The sequence below is a fragment of the Caenorhabditis elegans genome, chromosome IV (assembly GCF_000002985.6).
Source record: "Caenorhabditis elegans chromosome IV".
In the NCBI taxonomy this organism is placed as follows: domain Eukaryota; kingdom Metazoa; phylum Nematoda; class Chromadorea; order Rhabditida; family Rhabditidae; genus Caenorhabditis; species Caenorhabditis elegans.
The window spans coordinates 6,715,535-6,736,390 of record NC_003282.8 but is presented as its reverse complement, the minus strand read 5'-3'; the positions used below and the strand labels follow the sequence as shown (position 1 = coordinate 6,736,390).

General features: G+C 29.2%; 1 non-coding gene and 1 pseudogene across 2 annotated transcripts; one reads left to right on the top strand and one right to left on the bottom strand.

The window, feature by feature from the left end:
* The first annotated feature begins 280 nt into the window (after positions 1–280).
* Y73B6A.2 lies at positions 281–3,411 on the top strand (annotated as a pseudogene). Its single transcript has 7 exons — positions 281–327; positions 2,147–2,288; positions 2,337–2,536; positions 2,589–2,810; positions 2,857–2,992; positions 3,040–3,206; positions 3,256–3,411. Coding segments are annotated over exons 1-7 (1,070 nt in total).
* An 809-nt stretch (positions 3,412–4,220) lies between these two features.
* On the bottom strand, positions 4,221–4,418 carry Y73B6A.16. The gene has a single exon (NR_131551.1). It is a non-coding gene; the product is annotated as an Unclassified non-coding RNA Y73B6A.16 (non-coding RNA).
* Positions 4,419–20,856: the final 16,438 nt, after the last annotated feature.

Genomic DNA, 20,856 nt, shown 5'->3' with positions numbered 1-20,856 from the left:
TTATTCTACAATCCTAATAAATACGTGATCGTGTAGACAACATTGAGAGCAACATTTTGTTAGTTTAACTTTTTTTGCCGAAACGTATAGTTTCAGAGTTATACTTGTTTGAAAATTTTGAAAAATCACTTAAAAACACAAAACGCATATACTTTTGGCCGACACTGTACGTAAACTTTTGCTCGTTTACTTTTTTGCTTTTTATCAGAAACTCTACGCGTGAGTGAAAAAACAAAACCAGTGTGGATTTTAAAGTTTATTTCAAATATTTTCAAACTCAATGGCCGACTCGGAAAAAGACGCCTATTCCCTTTACGCCAATGATATGTAAGTGATTTAGGAACTTGTTTTCCATGGTAGGCATGCGCGGTTTCAAGGCCTGCGCGGTTTCAAGGCCTGCGTGAATCCAGCTTGCCTCTCGCCGCTTTTCTGAATTTTGCGTTTTGGCGACTATATGGAAGCCCTATTGAGGAATCCAGGAGGTCCCACCGACTTTTTCGCTCCCCTTCTCGGCAAGTCGTCCCAGCTTTCTCCAGCATTCTGCCTGCTTTCAACAGCATATTGGCCTTTTTCACATTAGCCCTATAGGGCTAACTATAGTTCTACCCCGTACTTTGCAGCACCTTGCGGCGCCTCGCAGCACTTTGCCGCACCTTGCAGCTTTTCGTAGCACTTTACCGCACTTAGTCGCAATTTGCCCCATTTCTGAAGAGATTGTACTTCTTCAAATTTAGGAAATGTTTGATGCACAGACTAGGATAAAACCGTTCTCTAATAATCTCCCTAGTTTATTTTATGCATCAAAAATTTGACTAGAGCTTTTTTGTTGGAAAGTTCAAAAAAGTTTGCAAGTAATTGTGTATAATGTTCAACGTTTGAATGCTGTTCCAAAATTGTATCTGTCAAAAATATATGATTGAGTATATTTTACTGTTTTCTTAATTAAAAAAAAAAACGTAAAATCATGGATTTTCGATTTAATTTCATTAAAATATCCGAAAAATGTCAAAAAACGCCCATGTTTGCAACTTTTTCATGGTTTTTGCTCCGTCCACAATGGTTACCCTTTCTGTATATCCAGTTGTCAAAGGTTTTCCGAATCGGTGGTGCCTCAAATCTAGAAAAGGATTAGAATGAATTAAGACCTAGGATTTTCAAACGTAGTCAAAACGAGGATACCTTATAATCATCATTGACTATATATAAATCGCTTATTCTGTGTGTCCATAGTTTGTAGTCTATGTAGTCTGTAGTCTGTGAAGTTTTCGCTTCTGGAGGGATAGTGAGTTGGGGTTAGTGTAGGGATATGGCTGGGGTACTGTAGTAGTACTGTAGGGGTACTCTAGGAGTACTGTAAGATTACTGTAGTTTAAGAAAAATATATATTAGGGGTACTGTAGGAGTACGGAAGAGACACTGTAGATTTAGGAAAAATCAGTTACTCTCCTTCCGGAAGCTTCTAAAAATCTTTGAAAAAAATCTGAAAAAATCCTTCCGGAAGCTTCTGAAAAAATCGAGAAAATTCTGAAATCTTCAAAAAAAGTTCAATGGAATTATTCATCTTGGCTTTCTGAAAAATGTTTTAGGGGGGGGGGGGGAATTCAGATTTTATGAGAAACGTTTTTGGCGGGAAATTCAAATTTCCTGAGAAAAAATACTGGCGGGAATTCAAATTTTATGAGAAAAGTTTTTGGCGCGAACTTCAAATTTTCTGAGAAAAATTTTAGGCGGGAAATTCAAATTTTGAGAAAAGTTTTTCGCTGGAAATTCAAATGCTCTCAGAAAACAACTTCCTAGAAAAATCTGGAATTTTCAAGAAAGGCTAGGAACATCTGGAAAAATCAGGAAACTTTTAGAATTTTCTAGAAAAATCTGTAAACTTCTAGAATAATCAGGAATTTTCTAGAATTTTCTAGAAAATCTAGAAACTTCTGGAAACATAGGAAACGTATAGAACTTTCTGTAAAGTCCGCAATACTCCAGGAAAATGTGTGACTGTACATAAAGCTTATCACTTCACAATTTTAAAAGTAAAACAGTTCAGCGTACACCAGTCGGAGCACGCGCTTTGCGCGCTTTGCGCGTGCGAACGGCTGGTAGAAGAAATGAATAGTTGAAAATCAACAAAATTAAAATTCTTTTCCAGATTTAATGGCTACACAATCACCGGCAGGGTTGGCCAAGGATCATTTGGCCCCATATTCTCAGTTTCAAAAAACCATAAAGATTATGCTCTAAAGATCCAGCCGCGAAAAATCAATGGCAAACCATCAACCGTACAAAAAGAAGTAAGTCAAGATTTGTGAAACAATTTTAAATAATAAATGAAATTATAGGCTAGCCTCCTGTTAAAGTTAAATCCACACGGCGATAAGTATTTTCCGACTTTCAAAATGGCGGGTGAAAATGTGAAATGCGCTTTCATAGTCATGAATCTGCTTGGACGGAGCTTGAAAGACTTGCGTCTTATGTCGCCAAATCCGGACAGCTTGACCCCTGGAACGTGGAGCAGAATCGGAATTCAATGCCTTTATGTGTAAGTTAAAACAGCTTAGACAGTTTTGATATTATGACTCAAATGTTTTCAGCTTGAAGCAATTGCATGATGGGGCAGTAGTTCATGGAGACGTTAAACCTACAAATTATGTGCTTGGAAACCCGACCGACTGTTTGAAAAGCCGCATATTTTATTTGATCGATTTTGCGATCGCCCAAAAATTTATAGTCAATACAGGAAATGGATTCGAATACAACACTGAAAAAAGAAAATCGAAAATTTTGTGCGGAACCCCCCGTTAATGAAGGCAATAGTTAGTTGGAATAAATATCGGCAATTAATATAATTGGATTTTTCAGGGCCGAGTGGATGATTTGTACTCTCTGTTATATATGACTGCAGAGCTCAAGAAACCACTTCCTTGGACATATCTTGAAGGGAACGAATTGATTCTTAAGAAAAAAAACGCAAAGTTAACAGAGTTATTTGACAATGGTCAGTGGTATTCATAATTTACAATGTACATAGTAGTTTTTTTTCAGACGAATTTCTCAAAGTTCAAACAATGATCGAAAGCTTCTCGTACAGAGACTTTCCTAATTATGGGTTGCTTTTTGAAACTTTCCTAGAAGTTTTCTTAAAAAGCGGGTCTACTTGGATGTCGCCCTATGATTGGGAGGGGGAAAACATGCCATCGTTCCAGGAATGGGTAAGTTTTCCATTGATCATTTCTGTATAGTCAATCTTGCAAACTTCAGGTCAAAGAGGCGAACAAGCCTCGTCATCTTTTTCAATGGGAAGTCCCAGAAGTCGTGAACTATCTTCGTACAGATTTCTATACAACACTCAAAAAGGATGTTCCGAGAGCTGAAAAAAGGAATAAGAAAAAAGCTCATTCAAACACACAAAAATAACTCGAATCAAAGAATGAAATGTTTTGAGTTGAATTTGAGTTAGAATGAAATGTTTTGAGTTGAATTGTTTGAAAAGACTATACAGATTATCCTTAACATACAAAAGGATTAACAAGAATTTCAGTAAATGTTTTTATCGGAATGTTCATAATCATTAAAACTTGGCCAACCTGCTTTAGATTATTGAACAAACTCGGCATTCAGAGGCAACTTCCTGCCAACAACCTGGCAACTTATTTACAATTAGTGCCACTAAAATAAGTTGCCAAATTGTTGGCAGGAAGTTGCCACGAAGTTGGCAGGAAGTTGCCCAGGTGTTGTCAGTAAAAATTCCTTTTTCGTTTTTTTCAACTGATTATGGTTATTTTTATATTAAGGGGATCAATAAAATGAATTTAGCATACATACGATTCAACCAGAACGAGGTAAAATTAGAAAAAAACGTTACTTTTTGAATTAGTCCAATCGGCTGGATATCAACTTGCACTGTCATGTTTCCCTTTTCCTGCCCTCACAGATGATTCGCGATGTGAAAATTGTGCTTAAAATATGAGTTCGCACATGTGAAGTTAGGTACCTAAAATCACTAAAATTATGTTAAAATTATTTTAACATCGCGAAAAATGTACTTCTTTTATGCATATTTAACACATTCCGAACTGAAATGCCCACAAATTTTGCATATTTTAGACACTTCTACAAGGTGTTTTTGCATATTTTATACAAATTTTGCGAAAAAAAGGTTTATTGTAGCTCATGGAGCATATAATTCATTCAATAACACTGAAACACAACAAAAAACATATAACTGCTCTGTGTTTTCGGCGGGCTTTCCGGTTCATCCAGAAGGGGCTCAATGCCGGCGTTGAGCGTTTGGCGGATTTTCATCATCGGAAAAATCGAATGGAGACACAATTTGAGATGCTTGGCAAACAGCCACCCCGGTGAGAGATTCCAAATAAACTTTAGACGTCTCTGGAGTTTGGATGGGAGTGTGATGCTGAATCTGAAAATTCGAGTTGATAAAATTTTGGGTTAAAAAATTAATGATTCAAAAAACTTGAAAGTTATTCATAGCTTGAAAAACGAGACATCGTGTTCTAAAAAAAATAAAAGTTGAGACATGTTTCAAAAGTTCAATATATTTCTGATTAAATCTATATGTATATGAATGCCATGCGTTTGTACATATCATTAACTCTCTTTACTCATTAAAAAATAGTTCCAGTTATTTCAAAAAACGTGAAAATTATTCATAGTTTGAAAAAGGAGCCATCGTGTTCTAAAAAAAATAAAAAATAGGGACATGTTTGAAAAGTTCAATATATTTCTGATTAAATCTATATGTATATGAATGCCATGCGTCTGTACATATCATTAACTCTCTTTACTCATTAAAAAATAGTTCCACTTATTTCAAAAAACTTGAAAGTTATTCATAGTTTGAAAAACGGGCCATCGTAATCTAAAAAAAATAAAAAATAGGGACATGTTTCAGAAGTTCAATATATTTCTGATCAAATCTATATGTATATGAATGCCATGCGTATGTACATATCATTAACTCTCTTTACTCATTAAAAAATAGTTCCAGTTATTTCAAAAAACGTGAAAATTATTCATAGTTTGAAAAAGGAGCCATCGTGTTCTAAAAAAAATAAAAAATAGGGACATGTTTGAAAAGTTCAATATATTTCTGATTAAATCTATGTGTATATGAATGCCATGCGTTTGTACATATCATTAACTCTCTTTACTCATTAAAAAATAGTTCCACTTATTTCAAAGCACTTGAAAGTTGTTCATAGCTTGAAAAACGAGCCATCGTAATCTAAAAAAAATATAAATTGGGACATGTTTCAAAAGTTCAATATATTTCTGATTAAATCTATATGTATATGAATGCCATGCGTCTGTACATATACACACCAGCTTTAAAAAATAGTTCCAGTTATTTCAAAGCACTTGAAAGTTGTTCATAGCTTGAAAAACGAGCCATCGTAATCTAAAAAAAAATATAAATTGGGACATGTTTCAAAAGTTCAATATATTTCTGATTAAATCTATATGTATATGAATGCCATGCGTCTGTACATATACACACCAGCTTTAAAAAATAGTTCCAGTTATTTCAAAAAACTTGAAAGTTATTCATAGCTTGAAAAACAAGCCATCGTGTTCTAAAAAAAATAAAAGTTGGGACATGTTTCAAAAGTTCAATATATTTCTGATTAAATCTATATGTATATGAATGCCATGCGTTTGTACATATCATTAACTCTCATTACTTAATAAAAAATAGTTCCAGTTATTTCAAAAACCTTAAAAGTTATTCATAGCTTGAAAAACGAGCCATCGTGTTCTAAAAAAAATAAAAGTTGGGACATGTTCCAAAAGTTCAATATATTTCTGATTAAATCTATATCTATATGAATGCCATGCGTTTGTACATATCATTAACTCTTATTACTCATTAAAAAATAGTTCCAGTTATTTCAAAAACCTTAAAAGTTATTCATAGCTTGAAAAACGAGCCATCGTGTTCTAAAAAAAATAAAAGTTGGGACATGTTTCAAAAGTTCAATATATTTCTGATTAAATCTATATGTATATCAATGCCATGCGTCAGTACATATACACACTTATTAAAAAATAGTTCCAGTTATTTCAAAGCACTTGAAAGTTGTTCATAGCTTGAAAAACGAGCCATCGTAATCTAAAAAAAATATAAATTGGGACATGTTTCAAAAGTTCAATATATTTCTATTTAAATCTATATGTATATGAATGCCATGCGTCAGTACATATACACACTTATTAAAAAATAGTTCCAGTTATTTCAAAACACTTGAAAGTTATTCATAGCTTGAAAAACGAGCCATCGTAATCTAAAAAAAATAAAAATTGGGACATGTTTCAAAAGTTCAATATATTTCTGATTAAATCTATATGTATATCAATGCCATGCGTCAGTACATATACACACTTATTAAAAAATAGTTCCAGTTATTTCAAAGCACTTGAAAGTTGTTCATAGCTTGAAAAACGAGCCATCGTAATCTAAAAAAAATAAAAATTGGGACATGTTTCAAAAGTTCAATATATTTCTGATTAAATCTATATGTATATGAATGCCATGCGTCAGTACATATACACACTTATTAAAAAATAGTTTCAGTTATTTCAAAACACTTGAAAGTATTTCATAGCTTGAAAAACGAGCCATCGTAATCTAAAAAAAAATAAAAGTTGGGACATGTTCCAAAAGTTCAATATATTTCTGATTAAATCTAGATGTATATGAATGCCATGCGTCTGTAAATATACACACCAGTTTTGAAAAATAGTTCCTGTTATTTCAAAAAACTTGAAAGTTATGCATATCTTGAAAAACGGGCCATCGTGTTTAAAAAAAAACATAAATTGGGACATGTTTCAAAAGTTCAATATATTTCTGATTAAATCTATATGTATATGAATGCCATGCGTTTGTACATATCATTAACTCTCATTACTCGTTAAAAAATAGTTCCACTTATTTCAAAAAACGTGAAAATTATTCATAGCTTGAAAAACGGGTCATCGTGTTCTAAAAAAAATAAAAGTTGGGACATGTTCCAAAAGTTCAATATATTTCTGATTAAATCTAGATGTATATGAATGCCATGCGTCTGTAAATATACACACCAGTTTTGAAAAATAGTTCCTGTTATTTCAAAAAACTTGAAAGTTATGCATATCTTGAAAAACGGGCCATCGTGTTCTAAAAAAAATAAAAGTTGGGACATGTTTCAAAAGTTCAATATATTTCTGATTAAATCTATATGTATATGAATGCCATGCGTCAGTACATATACACACTTATTAAAAAATAGTTCCAGTTATTTCAAAACACTTGAAAGTTATTCATAGCTTGAAAAACGAGCCATCGTAATCTAAAAAAAATATAAATTGGGACATGTTTCAAAAGTTCAATATATTTCTATTTAAGTCTATATGTATATGAATGCCATGCGTCTGTACATATACAAACTTATTAAAAAATAGTTCCAGTTATTTCAAAACACTTGAAAGTTATTCATAGCTTGAAAAACGAGCCATCGTAATCTAAAAAAAATAAAAGTTGGGACATGTTTCAAAAGTTCAATATATTTCTGATTAAATCTATATGTATATGAATGCCATGCGTCAGTACATATACACACTTATTAAAAAATAGTTTCAGTTATTTCAAAACACTTGAAAGTTATTCATAGCTTGAAAAACGAGCCATCGTGTTTTAAAAAAAATATAAATTGGGACATGTTTCAAAAGTTCAATATATTTCTGATTAAATCTATATGTATATGAATGCCATGCGTCTGTACATATACACACCAGTTTTAAAAAATAGTTCCAGTTATTTCAAAAAACTTGAAAGTTATTCATAGCTTGAAAAACGGGCCATCGTAATCTAAAAAAAATATAAATTGGGACATGTTTCAAAAGTTCAATATATTTCTGATTAAATCTATATGTATATGAATGCCATGCGTCTGTACATATACACACCAGTTTTAAAAAATTGTTCCAGTTATTTCAAAAAACTTGAAAGTTATTCATAGCTTGAAAAACGGGCCATCGTAATCTAAAAAAAATATAAATTGGGACATGTTTCAAAAGTTCAATATATTTCTGATTAAATCTATATGTATATGAATGCCATGCGTCTGTACATATACACACCAGTTTTAAAAAATTGTTCCAGTTATTTCAAAAAACTTGAAAGTTATTCATAGCTTGAAAAACGGGCCATCGTAATTTAAAAAAAATATAAATTGGGACATGTTTCAAAAGTTCAATATATTTCTGATTAAATCTATATGTATATGAATGCCATGCGTCTGTACATATACACACCAGTTTTAAAAAATTGTTCCAGTTATTTCAAAAAACTTGAAAGTTATTCATAGCTTGAAAAACGGGCCATCGTAATCTAAAAAAAATATAAATTGGGACATGTTTCAAAAGTTCAATATATTTCTGATTAAATCTATATGTATATGAATGCCATGCGTCAGTACATATACACACTTATTAAAAAATAGTTTCAGTTATTTCAAAACACTTGAAAGTTATTCATAGCTTGAAAAACGAGCCATCGTAATCTAAAAAAAATAAAAGTTGGGACATGTTTCAAAAGTTCAATATATTTCTGATTAAATCTATATGTATATGAATGCCATGCGTCAGTACATATACACACTTATTAAAAAATAGTTTCAGTTATTTCAAAACACTTGAAAGTTATTCATAGCTTGAAAAACGAGCCATCGTGTTTTAAAAAAAATATAAATTGGGACATGTTTCAAAAGTTCAATATATTTCTGATTAAATCTATATGTATATGAATGCCATGCGTCTGTACATATACACACCAGTTTTAAAAAATAGTTCCAGTTATTTCAAAAAACTTGAAAGTTATTCATAGCTTGAAAAACGGGCCATCGTAATCTAAAAAAAATATAAATTGGGACATGTTTCAAAAGTTCAATATATTTCTGATTAAATCTATATGTATATGAATGCCATGCGTCTGTACATATACACACCAGTTTTAAAAAATTGTTCCAGTTATTTCAAAAAACTTGAAAGTTATTCATAGCTTGAAAAACGGGCCATCGTAATTTAAAAAAAATATAAATTGGGACATGTTTCAAAAGTTCAATATATTTCTGATTAAATCTATATGTATATGAATGCCATGCGTCTGTACATATACACACCAGTTTTAAAAAATTGTTCCAGTTATTTCAAAAAACTTGAAAGTTATTCATAGCTTGAAAAACGGGCCATCGTAATCTAAAAAAAATATAAATTGGGACATGTTTCAAAAGTTCAATATATTTCTGATTAAATCTATATGTATATGAATGCCATGTGTCTGTACATATACACACCAGTTTAAAAAAATAGTTCCAGTTATTTCAAAAAACTTGAAAGTTATTCATAGCTTGAAAAACGAGCCATCGTAATCTAAAAAAAATAAAAGTTGGGACATGTTTCAAAAGTTCAATATATTTCTGATTAAATCTATATGTATATGAATGCCATGCGTCTGTACATATACACACCAGTTTTGAAAAATAGTTCCAGTTATTTCAAAAAACTTGAAAGCTATTCATAGCTTGAAAAACGAGCCATCGTGTTCTAGAAAAAAAATATAAATTGGGACATGTTTCAAAAGTTCAATATATTTCTGATTAAATCTATATGTATATGAATGCCATGCGTCTGTACATATAAACACCAGTTTTAAAAAATAGTTCCAGTTATTTCAAAAAACTTGAAAGTTATTCATAGCTTGAAAAACGGGCCATCGTAATCTAAAAAAAATATAAATTGGGACATGTTTCAAAAGTTCAATATATTTCTGATTAAATCTATATGTATATGAATGCCATGCGTCTGTACATATACACACCAGTTTAAAAAAATAGTTCCAGTTATTTCAAAAAACTTGAAAGTTATTCATAGCTTGAAAAACTGGCCATCGTAATCTAAAAAAAATAAAAGTTGGGACATGTTTCAAAAGTTCAATATATTTCTGATTAAATCTATATGTATATGAATGCCATGCGTCTGTACATATACACACCAGTTTAAAAAAATAGTTCCAGTTATTTCAAAAAACTTGAAAGTTATTCATAGCTTGAAAAACGGGCCATCGTAATCTAAAAAAAATATAAATTGGGACATGTTTCAAAAGTTCAATATATTTCTGATTAAATCTATATGTATATGAATGCCATGCGTCTGTACATATACACACCAGTTTAAAAAAATAGTTCCAGTTATTTCAAAAAACTTGAAAGTTATTCATAGCTTGAAAAACGAGCCATCGTGTTCTAGAAAAAAAAATATAAATTGGGACATGTTTCAAAAGTTCAATATATTTCTGATTAAATCTATATGTATATGAATGCCATGCGTCTGTACATATACACACCAGTTTTAAAAAATAGTTCCAGTTATTTCAAAAAACTTGAAAGTTATTCATAGCTTGAAAAACGGGCCATCGTAATCTAAGAAAAATATAAATTGGGACATGTTTCAAAAGTTCAATATATTTCTGGATAAATTTATATGTATATGAATGCCATGCGTCTGTACATATACACACCAGTTTTAAAAAATAGTTCCAGTTATTTCAAAAAACTTGAAAGTTATTCATAGCTTGAAAAACGGGCCATCGTGTTCTAAAAAAAATAAAAGTTGGGACATGTTTCAAAAGTTCAATATATTTCTGATTAAATCTATATGTATATGAATGCCATGCGTCTGTACATATACACACCAGTTTTGAAAAATAGTTCCAGTTATTTCAAAAAACTTGAAAGCTATTCATAGCTTGAAAAACGAGTCATCGTGTTCTAGAAAAAAAATATAAATTGGGACATGTTTCAAAAGTTCAATATATTTCTGATTAAATCTATATGTCTATGAATGCCATGCGTCTGTACATATACACACCAGTTTTAAAAAATAGTTCCAGTTATTTCAAAAAACTTGAAAGTTATTCATAGCTTGAAAAACGGGCCATCGTAATCTAAAAAAAATATAAATTGGGACATGTTTCAAAAGTTCAATATATTTCTGATTAAATCTATATGTATATGAATGCAATGCGTCTGTACATATACACACCAGTTTTAAAAAATAGTTCCAGTTATTTCAAAAAACTTGAAAGCTATTCATAGCTTGAAAAACGGGCCATCGTAATCTAAAAAAAATAAAAGTTGGGACATGTTTCAAAAGTTCAATATATTTCTGAATAAATTTTTATGTATATGAATGCCATGCGTCTGTACATATACACACCAGTTTTAAAAAATAGTTCCAGTTATTTCAAAAAACTTGAAAGTTATTCATAGCTTGAAAAACGGGCCATCGTAATCTAAAAAAAATAAAAGTTGGGACATGTTTCAAAAGTTCAATATATTTCTGATTAAATCTATATGTATATGAATGCCATGCGTCTGTACATATACACACCAGTTTTAAAAAATAGTTCCAGTTATTTCAAAAAACTTGAAAGCTATTCATAGTTTGAAAAACGAGCCATCGTGTTCTAAAAAAAATAAAAGTTGGGACATGTTTCAAAAGTTCAATATATTTCTGATTAAATCTATATGTATATGAATGCCATGCGTCTGTACATATACACACCAGTTTTAAAAAATAGTTCCAGTTATTTCAAAAAACTTGAAAGCTATTCATAGCTTGAAAAACGAGCCATCGTGTTCTAAAAAAAATATAAATTGGGACATGTTTCAAAAGTTCAATATATTTCTGAATAAATTTATATGTATATGAATGCCATGCGTCTGTACATATACACACCAGTTTTAAAAAATAGTTCCAGTTATTTCAAAAAACTTGAAAGTTATTCATAGCTTGAAAAACGGGCCATCGTAATCTAAAAGAAATAAAAGTTGGGACATGTTTCAAAAGTTCAATATATTTCTGATTAAATCTATATGTATATGAATGCCATGCGTTTGTACATATCATTAACTCTCATTACTCATTAAAAAATAGTTCCAGTTATTTCAAAAAACCTTAAAAGTTATTCATAGCTTGAAAAACGAGCCATCGTGTTCTAAAAAAAATAAAAGTTGGGACATGTTTCAAAAGTTCAATATATTTCTGATTAAATCTATATGTATATGAATGCCATGCGTTTGTACATATCATTAACTCTCATTACTCATTAAAAAATAGTTCCAGTTATTTCAAAAAACCTTAAAAGTTATTCATAGCTTGAAAAACGAGCCATCGTGTTCTAAAAAAAATAAAAGTTGGGACATGTTTCAAAAGTTCAATATATTTCTGATTAAATCTATATGTATATGAATGCCATGCGTTTGTACATATCATTAACTCTCATTACTCATTAAAAAATAGTTCCAGTTATTTCAAAAAACTTGAAAGTTATTCATAGTTTGAAAAACGAGCCATCGTGTTCTAAAAATAATAAAAGTTGGGACATGTTTCAAAAGTTCAATATATTTCTGATTAAATCTATATGTATATGAATGCCATGCGTCAGTACATATACACACCAGTTTTGAAAAATAGTTCCAGTTATTTCAAAAAACTTGAAAGCTATTCATAGCTTGAAAAACGAGACATCGTGTTCTAAAAATAATAAAAGTTGGGACATGTTTCAAAAGTTCAATATATTTCTGATTAAATCTATATGTATATGAATGCCATGCGTCTGTACATATACACACCAGTTTTGAAAAATAGTTCCAGTTATTTCAAAAAACTTGAAAGCTATTCATAGCTTGAAAAACGAGTCATCGTGTTCTAGAAAAAAAATATAAATTGGGACATGTTTCAAAAGTTCAATATATTTCTGAATAAATTTATATGTATATGAATGCCATGCGTCTGTACATATACACACCAGTTTTAAAAAATAGTTCCAGTTATTTCAAAAAACTTGAAAGTTATTCATAGCTTGAAAAACGGGCCATCGTAATCTAAAAAAAATAAAAGTTGGGACATGTTTCAAAAGTTCAATATATTTCTGATTGAATCTATATGTATATGAATGCCATGCGTCAGTACATACACACACTCATTAAAAAATAGTTCCAGTTATTTCAAAAAACTTGAAAGTTATTCATAGTTTGAAAAACGAGCCATCGTGTTCTAAAAAAAATAAAAGTTGGGACATGTTTCAAAAGTTCAATATATTTCTGATTAAATCTATATGTATATGAATGCAATGCGTTTGTACATATCATTAACTCTCATTACTCATTAAAAAATAGTTCCAGTTATTTCAAAAAACTTGAAAGTTATTCATAGCTTGAAAAACGAGACATCGTGTTCTAAAAATAATAAAAGTTGGGACATGTTTCAAAAGTTCAATATATTTCTGATTAAATCTATATGTATATGAATGCCATGCGTCAGTACATATACACACCAGTTTTAAAAAATAGTTCCAGTTATTTCAAAAAACTTGAAAGTTATTCATAGCTTGAAAAACGGGCCATCGTAATCTAAAAAAAATAAAAGTTGGGACATGTTTCAAAAGTTCAATATATTTCTGATTAAATCTATATGTATATGAATGCAATGCGTTTGTACATATCATTAACTCTCATTACTCATTAAAAAATAGTTCCAGTTATTTCAAAAAACTTGAAAGTTATTCATAGCTTGAAAAACGAGACATCGTGTTCTAAAAATAATAAAAGTTGGGACATGTTTCAAAAGTTCAATATATTTCTGAATAAATTTATATGTATATGAATGCCATGCGTCTGTACATATACACACTCATTAAAAAATAATTCCACTTATTTCAAAAAACTTGAAAGTTATTCATAGCTTGAAAAACGAGACATCGTAATCTAAAAAAAATAAAAGTTGGGACATGTTTCAAAAGTTCAATATATTTCTGATTAAATCTATATGTATATGAATGCCATGCGTTTGTACATATACACACCAGTTTTAAAAAATAGTTCCAGTTATTTCAAAAAACTTGAAAGTTATTCATAGTTTGAAAAACGAGACATCGTGTTCTAAAAAAAATAAAAGTTGAGACATGTTTCAAAAGTTCAATATATTTCTGATTAAATCTATATGTATATGAATGCCATGCGTTTGTACATATACACACCAGTTTTAAAAAATAGTTCCAGTTATTTCAAAAAACTTGAAAGTTATTCATAGCTTGAAAAACGGGCCATCGTGTTCTAAAAAAAATAAAAGTTGAGACATGTTTCAAAAGTTCAATATATTTCTGATTAAATCTATATGTATATGAATGCCATGCGTTTGTACATATACACACCAGTTTTAAAAAATAGTTCCAGTTATTTCAAAAAACTTGAAAGTTATTCATAGCTTGAAAAACGAGCCATCGTGTTCTAAAAAAAATAAAAGTTGAGACATGTTTCAAAAGTTCAATATATTTCTGATTAAATCTATATGTATATGAATGCCATGCGTTTGTACATATCATTAACTCTCATTACTCATTAAAAAATAGTTCCAGTTATTTCGAAAAACTTGAAAGTTGTTCATAGCTTGAAAAACGAGACATCGTGTTCTAAAAAAAATAAAAATTGAGACATGTTTCAAAAGTTCAATATATTTCTGATTAAATCTATATGTTTATGAATGCCATGCGTTTGTACATATACACACTCATTAAAAAATAGTTCCAGTTATTTCAAAAAACTTGAAAGTTATTCATAGCTTGAAAAACGAGACATCGTGTTCTAAAAAAAATAAAAGTTGAGACATGTTTCAAAAGTTCAATATATTTCTGATTAAATCTATATGTATATGAATGCTATGCGTCAGTACATATACACACTCATTAAAAAATAATTCCACTTATTTCAAAAAACTTGAAAGTTATTCATAGCTTGAAAAACGAGACATCGTGTTTTAAAAAAAATAAAAGTTGAGACATGTTTCAAAAGTTCAATATATTTCTGATTAAATCTATATGTATATGAATGCCATGCGTTTGTACATATCATTAACTCTCATTACTCATTAAAAATAGTTCCAGTTATTTCAAAAACCTTAAAAGTTATTCATAGCTTGAAAAACGAGCCATCGTGTTCTAGAAAAAAAATATAAATTGGGACATGTTTCAAAAGTTCAATATATTTCTGAATAAATTTATATGTATATGAATGCCATGCGTTTGTACATATACACACCAGTTTTAAAAAATAGTTCCAGTTATTTCAAAAAACTTGAAAGTTATTCATAGCTTGAAAAACGGGCCATCGTAATCTAAAAAAAATAAAAGTTGGGACATGTTTCAAAAGTTCAATATATTTCTGATTAAATCTATATGTATATGAATGCCATGCGTCAGTACATACACACACTCATTAAAAAATAGTTCCAGTTATTTCAAAAACCTTAAAAGTTATTCATAGCTTGAAAAACGAGCCATCGTGTTCTAAAAAAAATAAAAGTTGGGACATGTTTCAAAAGTTCAGTATATTTCTGATTAAATCTATATGTATATGAATGCCATGCGTTTGTACATATCATTAACTCTCATTACTCATTAAAAAATAGTTCCAGTTATTTCAAAAAACTTGAAAGTTATTCATAGCTTGAAAAACGAGACATCGTGTTCTAAAAAAAATATAAATTGGGACATGTTTCAAAAGTTCAATATATTTCTGATTAAATCTATATGTATATGAATGCCATGCGTTTGTACATATCATTAACTCTCATTACTCATTAAAAAATAGTTCCAGTTATTTCAAAAAACTTGAAAGTTATTCATAGCTTGAAAAACGAGACATCGTGTTCTAAAAAAAATATAAATTGGGACATGTTTCAAAAGTTCAATATATTTCTGATTAAATCTATATGTATATGAATGCCATGCGTTTGTACATATCATTAACTCTCATTACTCATTAAAAAATAGTTCCAGTTATTTCAAAAAACTTGAAAGTTATTCATAGCTTGAAAAACGAGACATCGTGTTCTAAAAAAAATATAAATTGGGACATGTTTCAAAAGTTCAATATATTTCTGATTAAATCTATATGTATATGAATGCCATGCGTTTGTACATATCATTAACTCTCATTACTCATTAAAAAATAGTTCCAGTTATTTCAAAAAACTTGAAAGTTATTCATAGCTTGAAAAACGAGACATCGTGTTCTAAAAAAAATAAAAGTTGAGACATGTTTCAAAAGTTCAATATATTTCTGATTAAATCTATATGTATATGAATGCCATGCGTTTGTACATATCATTAACTCTCATTACTCATTAAAAAATAGTTCCAGTTATTTCAAAAAACTTGAAAGTTATTCATAGCTTGAAAAACGAGCCATCGTGTTCTAGAAAAAAAATATAAATTGGGACATGTTTCAAAAGTTCAATATATTTCTGATTAAATCTATATGTATATGAATGCCATGCGTCTGTACATATACACACCAGTTTTAAAAAATAGTTCCAGTTATTTCAAAAAACTTGAAAGCTATTTATAGCTTGAAAAACGAGCCATCGTGTTCTAGAAAAAAAATATAAATTGGGACATGTTTCAAAAGTTCAATATATTTCTGATTAAATCTATATGTATATGAATGCCATGCGTCAGTACATATACACACCAGTTTTAAAAAATAATTCCTGTTATTTCAAAAAACTTGAAAGTTATTCATAGCTTGAAAAACGGGCCATCGTAATCTTAAAAAAATATAAATTGGGACATGTTTCAAAAGTTCAATATATTTCTGATTAAATCTATATGTATATGAATGCCATGCGTCTGTACATATACACACCAGTTTTAAAAAATAGTTCCAGTTATTTCAAAAAACTTGAAAGCTATTCATAGCTTGAAAAACGAGCCATCGTGTTCTAGAAAAAAAATATAAATTGGGACATGTTTCAAAAGTTCTATATATTTCTGATTAAATCTATATGTATATGAATGCCATGCGTTTGTACATATCATTAACTCTCATTACTCATTAAAAAATAGTTCCAGTTATTTCAAAAAACCTTGAAAGTTATTCATAGCTTGAAAAACGAGCCATCGTGTTCTAAAAAAAATAAAAGTTGGGACATGTTTCAAAAGTTCAATATATTTCTGATTAAATCTATATGTATATGAATGCCATGCGTTTGTACATATCATTAACTCTCATTACTCATTAAAAAATAGTTCCAGTTATTTCAAAAACCTTAAAAGTTATTCATAGCTTGAAAAACGAGCCATCGTGTTCTAAAAAAAATAAAAGTTGGGACATGTTTCAAAAGTTCAATATATTTCTGATTAAATCTATATGTATATGAATGCCATGCGTTTGTACATATCATTAACTCTCATTACTCATTAAAAAATAGTTCCAGTTATTTCAAAAAACCTTAAAAGTTATTCATAGCTTGAAAAACGAGCCATCGTGTTCTAAAAAAAATAAAAGTTGGGACATGTTTCAAAAGTTCAATATATTTCTGATTAAATCTATATGTATATGAATGCCATGCGTTTGTACATATCATTAACTCTCATTACTCATTAAAAAATAGTTCCAGTTATTTCAAAAAACCTTAAAAGTTATTCATAGCTTGAAAAACGAGCCATCGTGTTCTAAAAAAAATAAAAGTTGAGACATGTTTCAAAAGTTCAATATATTTCTGATTAAATCTATATGTATATGAATGCCATGCGTTTGTACATATCATTAACTCTCATTACTCATTAAAAAATAGTTCCAGTTATTTCAAAAACCTTAAAAGTTATTCATAGCTTGAAAAACGAGCCATCGTGTTCTAAAAAAAATAAAAGTTGGGACATGTTTCAAAAGTTCAATATATTTCTGATTAAATCTATATGTATATGAATGCCATGCGTTTGTACATATCATTAACTCTCATTACTCATTAAAAAATAGTTCCAGTTATTTCAAAAAACCTTAAAAGTTATTCATAGCTTGAAAAACGAGCCATCGTGTTCTAAAAAAAATAAAAGTTGGGACATGTTTCAAAAGTTCAATATATTTCTGATTAAATCTATATGTATATGAATGCCATGCGTTTGTACATATCATTAACTCTCATTACTCATTAAAAAATAGTTCCAGTTATTTCAAAAAACCTTAAAAGTTATTCATAGCTTGAAAAACGAGCCATCGTGTTCTAAAAAAAATAAAAGTTGGGACATGTTTCAAAAGTTCAATATATTTCTGATTAAATCTATATGTATATGAATGCCATGCGTTTGTACATATCATTAACTCTCATTACTCATTAAAAAATAGTTCCAGTTATTTCAAAAAACCTTAAAAGTTATTCATAGCTTGAAAAACGAGCCATCGTGTTCTAAAAAAAATAAAAGTTGGGACATGTTTCAAAAGTTCAATATATTTCTGATTAAATCTATATGTATATGAATGCCATGCGTTTGTACATATCATTAACTCTCATTACTCATTAAAAAATAGTTCCAGTTATTTCAAAAAACCTTAAAAGTTATTCATAGCTTGAAAAACGAGCCATCGTGTTCTAAAAAAAATAAAAGTTGGGACATGTTTCAAAAGTTCAATATATTTCTGATTAAATCTATATGTATATGAATGCCATGCGTTTGTACATATCATTAACTCTCATTACTCATTAAAAAATAGTTCCAGTTATTTCAAAAACCTTAAAAGTTATTCATAGCTTGAAAAACGAGCCATCGTGTTCTAAAAAAAATAAAAGTTGGGACATGTTTCAAAAGTTCAATATATTTCTGATTAAATCTATATGTATATGAATGCCATGCGTTTGTACATATCATTAACTCTCATTACTCATTAAAAAATAGTTCCAGTTATTTCAAAAACCTTAAAAGTTATTCATAGCTTGAAAAACGAGCCATCGTGTTCTAGAAAAAAAATATAAATTGGGACATGTTTCAAAAGTTCAATATATTTCTGATTAAATCTATATGTATATGAATGCCATGCGTCTGTACATATCATTAACTTTCATTACTCATTAAAAAATAGTTCCAGTTATTTCAAAAAACTTGAAAGTTATTCATAGCTTGAAAAACGAGACATCGTGTTCTAAAAAAAATAAAAGTTGAGACATGTTTCAAAAGTTCAATATATTTCTGATTAAATCTATATGTATATGAATGCCATGCGTTTGTACATATCATTAACTCTCATTACTCATTAAAAAATAGTTCCAGTTATTTCAAAAAACTTGAAAGTTATTCATAGCTTGAAAAACGAGACATCGTGTTCTAAAAAAAATATAAATTGGGACATGTTTCAAAAGTTCAATATATTTCTGATTAAATCTATATGTATATGAATGCCATGCGTTTGTACATATCATTAACTCTCATTACTCATTAAAAAATAGTTCCAGTTATTTCAAAAAACTTGAAAGTTATTCATAGCTTGAAAAACGAGCCATCGTGTTCTAGAAAAAAAATATAAATTGGGACATGTTTCAAAAGTTCAATATATTTCTGATTAAATCTATATGTATATGAATGCCATGCGTCTGTACATATACACACCAGTTTTAAAAAATAGTTCCTGTTATTTCAAAAAACTTGAAAGTTATTCATAGCTTGAAAAACGAGCCATCGTAATCTAAAAAAAATAAAAGTTGAGACAGGTTTCAAAAGTTCAATATATTTCTGATTAAATCTATAGGTATATGAATGCCATGCGTTTGTACATATCATTAACTCTCATTACTCATTAAAAAATAGTTCCAGTTATTTCAAAAACCTTAAAAGTTATTCATAGCTTGAAAAACGGGCCATCGTGTTCTAAAAAAATATAAATTGGGACATGTTTCAAAAGTTCAATATATTTCTGATTAAATCTATATGTATATGAATGCCATGCGTTTGTACATATCATTAACTTTCATTACTCATTAAAAAATAGTTCCAGTTATTTCAAAAAACTTGAAAGTTATTCATAGCTTGAAAAACGAGACATCGTGTTCTAAAAAAATCAAAAGTTGAGACATGTTTCAAAAGTTCAATATATTTCTGATTAAATCTATATGTATATGAATGCCATGCGTCTGTACATATACACACCAGTTTTAAAAAATAGTTCCTGTTATTTCAAAAAACTTGAAAGTTATTCATATCTTGAAAAACGGGCCATCGTGTTCTAAAAAAAATAAAAGTTGGGACATGTTTCAAAAGTTCTATATATTTCTGATTAAATCTATATGTATATGAATGCAATGCGTTTGTACATATACACACCAGTTTTAAAAAATAGTTCCAGTTATTTCAAAAAACTTGAAAGTTATTCATAGCTTGAAAAACGAGACATCGTGTTCTAAAAAAAATAAAAGTTGAGACATGTTTCAAAAGTTCAATATATTTCTGATTAAATCTATATGTATATGAATGCCATGCGTTTGTACATATCATTAACTCTCATTACTCATTAAAAAATAGTTCCAGTTATTTCAAAAAACTTGAAAGTTATTCATAGCTTGAAAAACGAGCCATCGTGTTCTAGAAAAAAAATATAAATTGGGACATGTTTCAAAAGTTCAATATATTTCTGATTAAATCTATATGTATATGAATGCCATGCGTCTGTACATATACACACCAGTTTTAAAAAATAGTTCCAGTTATTTCAAAAAACTTGAAAGCTATTTATAGCTTGAAAAACGAGCCATCGTGTTCTAGAAAAAAAATATAAATTGGGACATGTTTCAAAAGTTCAATATATTTCTGATTAAATCTATATGTATATGAATGCCATGCGTCAGTACATATACACACCAGTTTTAAAAAATAATTCCTGTTATTTCAAAAAACTTGAAAGTTATTCATAGCTTGAAAAACGAGACATCGTGTTCTAAAAAAAATAAAAGTTGAGACATGTTTCAAAAGTTCAA